This window comes from Apteryx mantelli, chromosome 1 (assembly GCF_036417845.1).
Source record: "Apteryx mantelli isolate bAptMan1 chromosome 1, bAptMan1.hap1, whole genome shotgun sequence".
Classification (NCBI taxonomy): Eukaryota; Metazoa; Chordata; class Aves; order Apterygiformes; family Apterygidae; genus Apteryx; species Apteryx mantelli.
This window is the reverse complement of record NC_089978.1, coordinates 21,558,566-21,572,901: the sequence shown is the minus strand read 5'-3', so window position 1 is coordinate 21,572,901 and position 14,336 is coordinate 21,558,566. Positions and strand designations below refer to the sequence as shown.

Here is a 14,336-nt window from a genome sequence, read left to right as displayed (position 1 = left end):
AAGAATTGGAAAAGCTTGCAATCTACTGTGCAAACCTGTTAGCACAGTATGACTATTTTGCAGACCTTATGAAGTCAAGATTTTAAAAGGAAATTGTTTAGACATAAATAGGCCAAGTCCTGATGATTTGTGATAGCTAAAGAACCGGAGGGGGGAACAAAAAAATGGGGCCTGCACAGAGTCTTACATTGTATGTGTAGCACAGCCAGCACTAAACACCTGCTAAATACACTTGCGATTTGTGCACAGATCGAAGAACTCATCAAAAGTGCCATTAACACTTCCAGTGTAGGAATGTTACTAACTCAGCTCTGCACATTCTTCAAGCCAAGATTAACATGTTGACACTCTGAAAGATTTGCCTCCCAAATAGAAGGAAGATGAGTAATATGAGGGGACACTCAGTGTCCAACACATTGGAAAGAGGACAGGATAAGGTGCAGGATGCTTTTGCTGTAAATGAAGGAGAGAGCTACAAGGATTTCTGAGAACGGTGGAACGGAGAGTTGTAAACAGATCCCCAGTGTGAGCAGTGAGATCACTGTACAGAAGATATAGAGTACGTGACTTCCTAGTAGCTTATAATAGTGGTGACTTTAAATTGTATTGACAGTCCTTTAGGGAGCTTTTTTTCTCCCATTGGTGCAGTACTTTACCCCCTGCTCTGTAGCTTCCACCTGTCTGTGCTTAATGATCTCTAACGCTGGTCCAGCTTTTCCAGCTTTGAAACCCAGGCTGTAGTATAATCTGATGATTTCATAATCAAGGAATTTGTGCTTCTATTTTCATTATTTGGTAGAACTCCCTGATGATTCCTGGCATGAACAGTACTGTGGGCCAGTAGCTTGTTATCAGTAGTAATACTCGGCACTCATCACTTTAAATGTTCATAGTGCTTAATTTAGGTCTTGCAAGGTTTTTTTTTGTAACCCATACTCCCTACGCAGTATATGTGTGTATGTGTGTATATAATGTGCAGATGGATGAGTAATGTAAAGTAGTTGGTTCACCTGAATTGTTTTCTAACATTCTTCTGTGTTCTTTTTATAAAGGAAAGGGTATTGTGCCAAATAATGTAACCCGCAGGCCAAGCTTTGAAGGATCAAATGAATCTTTTCCGTCCTACCATCAGATCAGTAATGCAGCCTATGAAGGGACAGGCTTTGGAGCAGAAGGTGCGAATATGCTTACTGATGTTCCAAGGCCATACATGGACTATTTAATCTCTGCTTCACAGTCTACGGCTATGAATGCTCCTGTACAGAGGCCATCTGGAGTAGGCACTCACAGCACACCAACAAGCCATCAGCAGAAAACATACTCTGCAAGTATCGAATCTTCTGTGATTAATTATCCAGTGGCTAATCACAGCAGCCAAGTCTTGCAGCTGCAGGCCTCTCATGGCTCCAACAGCCCACATTACAGTAGGCAGCATATGATGGTGCAGGGGGAACCTATGGGGTATGGTGTTCAGCGGAGTCCATCCTTCCAAAACAAGATGCAGCAGGAGGGAGGATATGCTAATCTCCCAAATAAAGGGGCGGTTGTTCAAAATAACTCTGGTCATGCATTTCAGCAGGCACCAGCAAGCCTGTATATATCACATTCTCACCACAAACAGACAAGCCCTTCCTCTCATCAAATGCACGTGATATCCAGAGGTCCAGCATTTGCTAATGATTTTTCAGACAGTCCACCACAGAATCTGTTAACTCCATCTAGAAATAGCCTAAACATGGACCTCTATGACATGAACAATCCTCAAGTTCAGCAGTGGCAGGCAGCAACACCATCACGCCGGGATTCTTTACAAAACCCAGGAATAGAAACATCTCCACGGCAACATGTATCCTTCAGACCAGATGCCACAGTGCCAAGCAGAACAAACTCCTTCAACAACCACCAGCAACAGCCACAAGTGACTGTATCTATAAGACAGGTTCCTCCAGGCAAACCCGATCCTTCAATTACGTCTCCAAATACCATCACAGCAGTCACATCTGCTCATATTCTCCAGCCAGTGAAGAGCATGCGAGTGATGAGACCTGAACCTCAGACTGCGGTAGGACCTTCCCATCCTGGCTGGTTACCTGCACAGGCACCAGCTGTGGACAGTTTAGAGATCATTGAGCAGCATGTCCCACCTGCTGGAGCAGCTAATGCCTACCAACTAGATGTGGATTACGGTAATCAGGAACTGCGATGTCCACCACCACCATATCCCAAGCATTTGTTACTTCCCAGTAGCTCTGAGCAGTTTGATATCAACTGCTTATGCATGGGTGTAGAGCAGACCCTCCGTGTAGTCTCCAATTCAACGTGCAATAAGGTTGAGGAGAACTGTGAGCGAAATGACAAAAGCAGCAAGAACACCAAAGCTGACAAACCAGGCAAGGATAAAAAGCAGATTCAGACGTCTCCAGTGCCTGTGCGAAAAAATGGCAAAGATGAGGAAAAGAGAGAATCCCGGATTAAGAGTTACTCACCATTTGCCTTCAAGTTCTACATGGAGCAACATGTAGAAAATGTCATAAAGACCTACCAGCAAAAAATTAACAGAAGATTACAATTGGAGCAAGAAATGGCTAAAGTAATGCTTGTTTAGTTATAGTAAAAGCTAATGAGGTCAAATTGATTATTACTATTTTTAATCATCCCAAAAGTTTCTAAGGGAAGGCTCCCCTGGAACTAATAGGTGTTCAACACCTCCCTTTATCAGGCTATTTTCACTTAGAAGCCTGGATGTAGATTTTGGAGGCTGTTTGAAGAGCCTGAGAAGTGGAGTAATATATTTTTATAGAAAAAAGTTAAACATAGCAAAAAGCCCCATAGTAGGAAAGTATTGGGTTTGCTTAGGCAAGAACTCAGAAGCCAAGTCTGAGGCCAAAGTAACACTGGCAACACTTCTGCAGCTCTTGCAAAACTCTGAAAAACATTTTCTTTTTTTCCAGTTCTATCAGTTCCATGGTAGCAACCCACTTATTAACCAAAAGCCTGGTTTAATTTGGCAGCAGAGTCACTGTGCCATCTTTTTAGATGAATACAGATAGATGAATTCAGATAATTGTATCTTGGCCAGCTTGAAATGATCTTGGAACCCTTGCTGGAACTTGGTCTAGAAGTTGGTCTTAGTGAGGTGTACTTTGAGTGAGAGCTTCTTTCATGCCTAAATGTAGCTCTTAAACCTAAGCTGATTCACTGATAGGGCTGCATAAAACAAAACTGCCGAGTTCTGATGATTGCTGTGGTAGTTTTGTTTTTAATGTGGAAATGTTTTTTCCCAAATATGACTAGAACAGGACTAGTCTCCTTTTGTATTTAAGGATAAACTTTAAGGGAAGCCATTATTAATGCATAATGGATAATAATTAACTACCAAATCTTCTCTAGCACAATCGATTTCCAGAATCAGTCAATGTGATGCTCACCTTGCTGTGGAATACTCAGTGGTTTGTTTGTTGAGGTTAAAATTAAACAAATATGCTTCTAAAATCTGTTGAAAAGACAGCAATTTAGTTACAGTTAATAGTTTATCCTCATTGCATGTACAGATTATGTTGCATTGCTTGGATTTAGTGAATATTTTCTTGAGATGGAGATAGGGAATGATCTATAGAGAAGTAAATCACCAACTAATTGCATTAATTCTTCTCTTTTCTGGCTCTTCAGCTTTCCTTCACTTCATAACTCAGAGACAATTCAAGTATAAACAAAAACAATTCCTTCCCTTAGCAACCTCATCACTAGCTGGGATAACACTCTATGAACTCGGGAGATTTTGGCTGTCTGAATATCCCATTATCCTAGAATTAACCAAGAACACAACACTAATTACTTTACCTTGAAACAATAAACACTTCCTTTATCATTGATTGATGCAGTCTCCTTACATTTTAAAAAATGTGACTTGTTTTGATTTGGCTTTTGCCTTCAGTCTGAAGACTCATCCTACCTGTTCTGCAAGTGTTCTCAGACCTCCTCAATCCTTCTTTATTCATCCAGAGTTCATTTTTATACTATAGGAATCTCATTGCATACTCTGACTGCCCCCACATTCATCTTTAAAAGGCCTAGACTATAGATGTGAAATTAAAAAGTCAATCTAAGGAGCAGCCCTGTAGGCATATGCTTGAGCCTCTAGCCTGCTCATCAGTCAGCTTCGGCTCCATCTACCCTCCTCCCCTTGCCTCTTCCCACCATGCAGTAATCATCCTCTCAAAGTGCTTCAGCTGATGTCAGTTAATTCGGGATCCTGGAAACAGTATTCAAAAAGAAAGGGGCCTTTTGCAGAGAGTGAATTGTCAGATCGGATCTATCATCTGGCAGTAGCGAGGGTATTCAGCTCAAGGGCTTCTGCTGGTGGAGGCCACCAGTGGCTTTTGGGAGAGGGGATGGCCTAAGACGGCCATGTGCAGATGGCGTCCTGAAGGAGGAAAAGCCTAGCTGGACCCTCCTTCTCCTCCCCTTTCCCAAGAGGTCTCTCGTGCAGCCATGTGAAATGTTACTGGTGGTTAGGGTTAGGCTCTGGGGGAACAAGAGGTGGCTGGACAAGTCGGATTTGTCAGAGGTTAGATGCAGAAGGGAAATAGTACATTTAAAGGGGACATGAATCTGGGCTGCAGTGGCTGGGGGAGGCCAGAGCTGAGGATTGTATGTATGTATTTTAGGATGGAAAAGGGAGAAGTTTTACTGAAAAGAAGATCAGGAGATCTAGAAAGCTTTAGAGTGGAGACTTGTGTATGACAGAGGAAGAGAAATGGCTTCTAAAGAAGAGGGTTCCCAAGGCACTTAGGAATGTTCAGTTCAAAAACAGCCCCTTAACTGCTACACAAAAGCCAACAGCCAGCCAGCATAACTAGTGTTAACACGAGTTGCCCTGGAGAACCATCAGTTGATAAAGTGGGCTGCTGCATCTAGATTTAAGTTTCTGTTTAAATTAAGCCGTACTGTGAAGTGCATGCATACAGTGGATTGCAGTGGCAAAGTGCACATTTGAAAGATGCAATCAAATCCCATGATCAGGTTTGTTCTGTTATACTCCTCTCCCTGAAGATACTGCCCCATGCTTCTTGACCAATCTCACATATAGCAAATTCAGATAACAAGCTAGTTGCAGTGAATCTGCAGGTATTTCAGAAGTATCTCTACAGACAGAGGGGAGAGTATATCTCATATGAATATATCTTTTCTGGTTCTTGGCTAATTTTTCATAGTAATGTGCTTTGGAAATGCTAGTTTATTGTTCTCATGCTATGAACGTAACAGTACTAGCTCTTGTGGTTTGTTTTTACCTTATAAAGGCTGGCCTTTGTGAAGCAGAACAGGAACAAATGAGGAAAATTCTCTACCAAAAGGAGTCCAACTATAACAGACTTAAAAGGGCCAAAATGGACAAATCTATGTTTGTAAAAATCAAGACCCTAGGTATTGGTGCGTTTGGAGAAGTATGCCTGGCCTGCAAAGTGGATACCCATGCCCTGTATGCCATGAAAACCCTGCGAAAGAAAGATGTGCTGAACCGGAACCAGGTGGCTCATGTCAAAGCGGAACGGGATATACTTGCCGAGGCAGACAATGAGTGGGTGGTTAAACTCTATTATTCCTTCCAAGATAAAGAGAACTTGTACTTTGTGATGGACTACATCCCTGGTGGGGACATGATGAGTCTACTGATTCGGATGGAGGTCTTTCCAGAGTGTCTGGCTAGATTTTATATCGCTGAGCTCACTTTGGCTATAGAGAGTGTACACAAAATGGGATTTATTCACAGAGACATCAAGCCTGACAACATTCTGATAGACCTGGATGGGCATATCAAACTGACTGACTTTGGACTGTGTACTGGATTCAGGTGGACTCACAATTCAAAATACTATCAGAAAGGTAGTGTTTGGGGGCTTTATTTGTGATGGTGTGGCATTACTTGGTGTTGAAACTAAGTGGTACCTATTGGCAGAAATGTTTGATTTTGGAAAAGAGAGGCAGGTGTACATTGACAAGGTGAACCGTGATGTGTCTGTCTCTCATTGACTCATTCAGTTAGTCTGTTTCTGGTCCTTTGTTTCCAATACTGTTTAAATCCTCATCAGTCATCTAGCTGACTGATGCAGGAGCAGCAGTTTTTCGGTTCATACTTGTTTGGAGGGTCTCTGTGATGGTGAAGGAACTTAATCGCAGGTTTAAAGTAATCCTGGCACCTTCTGTGCATGCCGTTGAGGAGTATTGGAGCGTGTTGGCAAAAAGGCCATAAACAATTGGTATAACTAATCTAAACATATACTATTGCTCTGTATCTCCCTTATGGGAGTATGTTTCCCTGTGCTGAGACAGAGACATTTTGCTGCTTATGGAAGGTCAATTGTGAAGGGGAGGGAGGAAGTAAATGCCTTGGGTTTGAAGTTTAAATGTTATTTGATGAAAGTAGATGACAGAATTAGATCTAGATAAATGTTTCTCTTTGGTGTGTTTTATAACTATGAATGTAAACTTTCTCTCCCTTTTGAAAGGGAGCCATATCAGACAAGACAGCATGGAGCCCAGTGATCTTTGGGATGATGTGTCCAACTGTAGATGTGGAGATAGGCTGAAGACATTGGAACAAAGAGCTAAGAAGCAGCATCAGAGATGCCTAGCCCACTCATTAGTTGGAACTCCTAATTATATTGCTCCTGAAGTCCTGCTTCGTAAAGGTAGATGACCTGTGTTTTTCTCTTGTGTAAATGAACACTGACACTTTGAAATACTTTTTTTTGCCTTAAATAAGTTCACTGCTTTGGAAGGTTGTCATTTTGTAGTCCACAAATAACTCAGATTAAAGAGAACAAATTTCTCTACACGCTCTACTTATTAGCATCAATGCTGCTGACATTGAGGGTGGTGGTGCTGTGTGCTCTTCGCTTTGAAGCTTTGAATGAGACTGCTGATAAATGTGTCAGATGATGCTGGCAGTGGTATTTTTCAAATATAAAGCACATAATCTGTGCTTGTGAAATATGACTCTGACCACTAGTGAGTTTACAAAGACCAGTGAATAGCCAGCTGATGGTTCTGAATCAGTGATTCAGACAGGCCACTTAAATGTGGATGATGTCAGCTTGTGGAAACATCTCCTCCAGATTCCCAGCCAGAATCTGGGGGAAACTCAACAAGTAGTCTTCCACAATTTACACTGGACACCCTGCGTTCAGAAGCTCAGCTTGAGGAATTTAGACAGTACTGGGTGGCTGTTTCTGCGGAACAGACACGATCACTGAATCTTGTAGTGAGGAGATCAGATGTTCAAAGTTGTCCGCAAGCCTTGTCCTAAGTCCCCTGGACTCTTCCTGAGTTCAGGAGATTTCAAATTATACCCAAATCATCTGATGACACAAATCTCCATTGAGATTTCTCCATTGAAATCAGCATTTAAGTCTTCCAGTACTTGCGTAGATCTCAAACATATACCTTACTTTGTCTTGTCTCAGCAATTAAGTGGTTGAAGTTGTTCCTCTGCATGGAACTTGCTCAGAAAGTCTTTTGTGGCTTTCTTCTATCTTTAAGGCCAGGCTGTGTCCTTGAGCAGTGTTTCAAACCCTTGATAAGCCTTTTTGCTATTCTTTGAGGGCCAGGTTGTGCTGTGTAGCAATGTAGCTGTGAAACATTGTGAGAAAACTTTACTCTTTCCAATTATGTGATTTCCTTGCTCACTTTTGTTGTGAATTAAATATATTCAGAGTGATTCCTGGACACTGGAATTAGATCTTCACTGAGAGCAGTAGAATTTAGGTCAGCGAGCAGAAGGCACTTTTTGATGAAGATGAATTGCAAGTCCTTTACTTTAGGTCACAAATTGTTTGTTTGAGAAAAGACAGAAACCTGTGCCCTGTGTTTTGATATTTAATTGCAAGAAGAAACAATAGCTCTATACATGCTCTCCTTGGTTAGTGGACAACAACCTTTTCACTTGCCTTTCAGGATACACTCAACTTTGTGACTGGTGGAGTGTTGGTGTGATCCTCTTTGAGATGCTAGTGGGGCAGCCTCCTTTTCTGGCTCCTACACCCACAGAAACCCAACTGAAGGTAGGTTGAAGCAAAATTCCAATCTCTAATAGAGAAATGTTAACCTGCTCCCTTCCCTTCTCATATGCACAGACGCATCCCTATCTGTTTTACTAGAGTAAGATGTAGTGGTTACAAAGGCCTGATTTTTCCTAGTTCTGTTCAGGGACAAATCCTTTCTTATTCAGTGAAGATTTTGAAAGTCAGACTGGAACTGACATGTCCAACAGCACAGAGAGATATAACTTTATGAGTCTTCTCAGCACAATTCTGGTTTCTCAAGCACAAGGTCATCCATCTAACTTCTTTAGGGTGCCCATCAGATTTGAGTAACCTGATATATCAGCAATAATCTCAGTTGGCAATGTGAGTGTTTCAAAGTCAAGCAGTAGTTTTTTATTAGAAAGAATGTATATCATGTCCACTTTTCCTAGTCTACATTTTCAGGATTAAATGAAGTCATATCAGTAATCTTTAACTGAATCTGTTCTCAAATTGGCCATGGTAGCATTCAAGAGGGAATTTGCACTTTTTAAAATGGATTTCCTTCTTTTATCTCCTCTTCAGCAGTGTTTCTTGTTTCACTCAAGACATCTGTTGACAGCTAATGCAGTCTAATCATTGGATTCTTGAACCTCTAAAATAAATATCCAGACTGTGAATTGACTGGTTATGTGTATACTGTTGCGTTAGTGTTGACAATCAGAAAAACTCAGTTCTGAGAATTAGAAGTTGTTAAATATCTTTCTCATCTTCAGGTGATAAATTGGGAAAGCACACTACACATTCCCTCACAGATCAAGCTAAGCTCTGAGGCAACTGATCTCATCACAAAACTCTGCTGTGCTGCTGAGGACAGACTTGGAAGAAATGGAGCAGATGATATCAAGGCTCATTCTTTCTTTCACTCTATGGACTTCTCTACCGATATCCGTAGGCAGCCAGCTCCCTATGTTCCAAAGATCAGCCATCCAATGGACACTTCAAACTTTGATCCAGTTGAAGAAGAAAGTCCTTGGAACGACACTAGTGGTGATAGTACCAGGACATGGGATCCATTAGCCTCTTCCAATAGCAAACACACAGAACATGCCTTCTATGAGTTTACTTTCCGGAGGTTCTTTGATGACAACGGGTATCCGTTCAGATACCCCAAACCTTCTGGAATGGAAGTCAGCCAGTCTGAGAAATCTGATGTGGAAGACAAAGATGTGGTGGATCAGACTGGAGCTTGTCAGCCTGTATATGTGTAAATTATTGTATAGAGTACTCCAGATAATTCTAATCTCAAATCCAGAAGGGCCTTTAACTGATCCTTTAGGAGCTGATCCTGCAACCCTTGTTCAGGTGTACCTTCAGCTGAGGCTGAAGTCATCCTGGGGAGTTAAAAGTTTGCAGAGCCAGGTCCTAAAAATGGCACTCTTGAAAGTTTGGGTCAGTTTTACTGTAAATAACTGTTGATAATTACACTTGAAATCCTGGTCTTCACCAAAATCTGCAAGGCCAGCAGTCTATCATTTCTAGGCCTATTTTTATTTGAGGTCAGCTTCCCCCCACTCTGATTAACATTTACAGACTTCTGCAACTGTCAGCGTTATTTTTTAAATGAATAAAGAGCACTTATATTTTGTTTATAGCAGGGGTTTTTTTTCCTACTAAATTATAGGGATTAACTTTGACAAATCATGCTGCTGTTCTTCCTTTCTACATTTTTATTTTATCCATAGCACTTATTTCACATTTAGGAAAATGCATAAAGCTGAAGAACATGTGATGAAAGGTCTCTGTGCAATAATGTAAGAAAGAAAAAAAAAGAAGAAAAAAGAAAAAAAGAAAACTCTGCTCTCTAATTTTCTAAATTTACTGATGCCATTGTATTAGCACCATGTTTTTTGTTATTATGTGTATTTTCCACATTTCAAAATTGTGACATAACCTTAAAGCTGCTTTATTTCCTTCTGCTATTGGAGTGTAATAGAAAGTGTGAGCAAGTGACAATTTGGGTGTGATTTCATTGTCTAGTGTGTGAAGAATGTTGCATGAGCAGTGTTTTTCTATTTGAAATGGCCTTTTCTTGCCATTCACAGGCAGGTCCTGTGGATCCATTTTTACTAAGGGTCTAAAATTAGACCATTTTAAACAGTGTGTTGATAATGTATTGTGTGGATGGTTTCTTCTTATGATTGTATCCAATATTAATTTTGTAAAACAGATTGCAAAGGTTATAACTGAGTAGTGATTTTGTGGTCTGATGTAATAGATCATTTTAGTAAACGCGTATCATCAGCACACACATTTCCCCACCAAGGATCAATAGCAAGACAATTATTACAGGGCTAATTTGTGGCAACAGCTTAGATCTGGCTCATTCACGTAGCGTACAGCACAGTGTTCGTTGTTCAATATTATCAGTAATGCAGAGCACCTATACTGACATATGTAGCTCATCATCTTCAAAACAGAATGTCTAAAACTGCGCCCCTGTAGCATATTGAGATCCTAAGTGAGATGAGACTGGTTTTATAAATGATGTCGAGTGCATGCAGCCCTATTGACTTCTGTGCAACCAGGAGGCACTTGGCTTTTCTAAACATCACATCCCTATACATGACTGACTGGGTATCCATTTATGATCCCAATGTTTTAGGCACTGACATTTGAAAATGTTGGCATTGCTCAAAAGTTATTCTGTCCTGTTGTCTCTTTTGATGTTGCTGTGAGCACGATAGTCCTTCATTTCTGTCAAATTACAGGCATACTTTGAAATATCAATTGTTAACTGTGTTGAAATATGCATTTTTCTTATATGTATAAGTGAAAATTATTCAAGGTGATATCAAAATACTAAAGATAATTAAGCCATACATATTTGCATATATATTATATATAACTGAATAAGTAAACACACACAAAAATCCTTAATTCAGATTAGTGTAACAGTCCTATTTAAAGTGATTGACATAATAACATTTGAGGAAAACACTCCTTTAATGTGTTTTTGCTTTATTTTATTTTTAAATCTGGAGCTTCATTATTTTTTCCATATATTATTCCACCTATTATTCCTTAATGTTTTAGCATATCGTATCCTATCCATTGTTTAGATATCTAAGCAACAGCATATAAATTCATCAGCCTAAACTAAACAAAAATGATTGTGTATTTGTTTACATTTGTATGAAAGGAATGTTCTGAGGTATGCAGTGCTTGTGTTGTGACAGTTCATGTAAGATTCAGTATTACTGCTTTTTTATATAGTAATGCCATTTTTGTTATTTACATCTATCTGACATTCTTTCATGTGGTAGGTTCTTTCTCAGGAACTCAATTTAACTGTTATTTATTGATATATCATTGCCTTTGAAAGCTTCTACTGGCACAATTTATTAAAAATCTGAATCGAAATCTAAAATGCATTATGTGTTCTTGACAAGCGTAATCCCTGCCTCTCTAAGGGGTTTGTTTGTAATGTTAATGGTAGGTTTGAGCTATAAACGTGAGGCCCAAACCTAATTTCTCTTCCATCGTTTGGTGTAGGGTCTCTGGGTGTGTTAAGACGATTTCTTCTCTATGCTCATGTGCCCTGAGAAGAAGGGACAGGATTCACAGTTAAGGCTTACTGTGGTATGACGAAGTCCAAAGATGGCATAAATTTCAACACAGTCACTTCTTCAATCTGCCAGGGCAATCGCAAATAGATGTACACCTCTGGCTGTTGCCTCTGATGCGTTTTTGAAATGTAAGCAGTTCACCTGCAAATACAAAGTCTTGGAAATTAAGCAAAACAAGAAACTAGCCCAGAAAGAAACAGGTGATTCCACAATTAATACATTGTTCATTTAAAGTCTATGCTGCAGGGGACAAAATCCAACTCCCATTTCACATAAAGAAGAATTAAGTTGGGAAACGAGTCTTTTCAGCTTTATGGCACTGTCTGTAGAAGGCTCACATCCTTAAACATTTCAGGAGTAAACAGAAACTTGGGAGAAAATTTTAGGGAACTTGGCCGGGTAACCAATATGCCATGTGTTGGGACTGTCTCTAAGCATTCTCAGTTCTCCTGACCTTCCTACAAAAAACATACAATATTTTCTTTCAAGAAGTTGTAACAATGTAATGTTCGTTAAAAAAGCTCTTGCTTTTAAAAAAGAGCTCTACATACATCTATTCCTGATTCAAAGCAGGGAGTCTATTCTCAAGTGTTATTCATTATGGCAAGAGGTAACGTTTGGGCTGCAGTCCTAACTTCACAAAGTCAATGGTGAAACCTCCTGCTGATTTCAGTGAGACACGGATTTCATTCCTGGGTTTCAGCAAAGAAACGTGCACAATAACAGCATTTTCTAGGGTTACACAGGCCTAAACAATTTTCAGAAAGTTTAAGTGATTATACTTTTCAGCATGGTAACTTCATAACGCAACAGTGACAGCGTCACAGAAACAGAAAGGGCTTTTGCAGCCTTTCACATCTATATTCTTCAATGGGGCCAAATTTGCCAAGAAGTAGCAACAATCCTTGATAAGCAATTTTATTCCTAATTTAATGCAAAAGAACTACCAGTAGAAGTTATAAACAGGTACCTAGCTTGAATTACATGAAAACTAAATGAGGGAGAAAAGCATTTGACTTTTAAATGGAAATGGAAGAATGAAATTAACTGTGCAGGAAGCAAAGCTCTAACCTGTAACTTAATGGAAAATTAACCTCATAAACTTAAGAAAATTCTGCTTTCTTCCCTGTAGCTGATGAGGTATGAAATAACTGCCTTAAAGCTTTCCTGGAGAAACTGCAATGAAAAAGGGAATTTAGAACATATAATTTGGTTCTATCCCAAAATACAGAAACACTGGCAGAAAATAGCAACTGTTACTAAAAATATTATTGGAATTAAAAGTATTAAATCCTTCCCACAGGAAATAATCTCAAGAATAGATAATGTAGGAATAGCAACCGTTAAAACACAAAAAACGTGTAAAAATGTTTTTCCTGGCAAAGAAATCTGCTGCAGCAAGAACATGGAAGTTGTGCCTTCCTCTGGTTACTGTTCTGAGCAGTGAATGAGCAGCAACCGGCGTTTGGTAGAAACTGAGTCCTGGACTCATCAAAATAAACCGAGGATCTGATCCGTAAAGCTATGGTTGCCTTTCTCAAATGCAACGGTAGCTCTCAGCCCAGCAGAGCAAAACGGAGCCTGGCGATACGGGCGATTGAAATTCAAATGGACTGACTGATCCAGTGACTTCGAAGCCCTTGCAGTCTGGAAGGGGCCTTTATTTCCGTTCAGCAAGATGAAAAATAGCTGTGCCTGCACCTACTAATTTTTAGATCAGTGAAGAAAATGAGCCTTCATGAACTAGGCCTTGTGTGAGGTTGAATATTGCTAAATTAAAGTGGGGCTCAAAGTAACAGGATCTAGGGCAAATCTCATTTCCCGGTCTTGGTCCTGAGGTCACCCGCGCCCAGGGCAGCCACCGGCACGCGGACTCCTCGGCTAGTTTAAGGAAGGGGGGGCTCAGTGTGTGAGGAGTCCACGTGGGTGAGGGGAAATAGCTGCTCTCCTTGGATTATCTCCTTGGATAACAAGTTGCGTCCAGAAAAAGGACTTTAAAGATGGTCCGGCCCTGCAGCACCTTGCAGTGGTTGCCCCAGAGGCGGCGTGCGTGTATGTGCATGTGTGAAGAACATTTATGTCGTCCCCTCCTGTTTGTCCTGTATTTTGGGGGAGCCCGCAGCACACCAGCAGCTCCTTCAGGCGTGCTGCTGGGCAGAGGGGAGCCTGCACATGCCACCGCAGCCTTGGGGACCCGCTGTGTGAGGCAGGAGGAGGCTGGCGGTGCCCTCTAGCTCCCGCACCGCCCACCCCCAAACTGTGGTAAAAGCAATCGGCACAACAGCTCAGCGCCGCTTCTGCTGGTCACCCAGCCAGGGGCCACCCAGCAGCTCACTGTGGGGCGTAAAGTACTCTCCACGGATGATATTTTGTTTTTTCATCTAAATTTCTGACTGTAGCTTTGAAGGCTACATCAACTGTAGTGTAAACATGTGGGTCACCTTTTCTTTCTTTTCCTACTTGTGTTGGGCAGCTACTTTTTTTTTTTTTTGCTAGTGGTAAAGATGCGTGTGCATACACCTGCAGGTACGCGTACGTGTTAAATCTTAACGCATAGGCGTCCAAACTCTCAATTCGTCTCCAAGTCTGTTTGTCAGTGTAACAACTGGCCACGTAACTGTGCTTCTTGCCAAAGGGCTTGTCGACAACTTTGGATCCAGGAAGGGAAATGTGGCTAGGCAAGAAG

General features: G+C 40.8%; 1 protein-coding gene across 1 annotated transcript in view; it reads left to right on the top strand.

Moving 5' to 3' along the window:
- The window catches only part of LATS2 (large tumor suppressor kinase 2), a 50,350-nt gene extending 38,899 nt beyond the window's left edge, over positions 1–11,451 (top strand). Inside the window, exons 5-9 of the mRNA XM_067290263.1 lie at positions 1,053–2,590; positions 5,301–5,883; positions 6,507–6,689; positions 7,954–8,060; positions 8,798–11,451. Coding sequence (XP_067146364.1) covers positions 1,053–2,590; positions 5,301–5,883; positions 6,507–6,689; positions 7,954–8,060; positions 8,798–9,292 — 2,906 coding nt within the window. The 3' untranslated portion in view covers positions 9,293–11,451. The remainder of the gene's footprint in view (positions 1–1,052; positions 2,591–5,300; positions 5,884–6,506; positions 6,690–7,953; positions 8,061–8,797) is intronic.
- Positions 11,452–14,336: the final 2,885 nt, after the last annotated feature.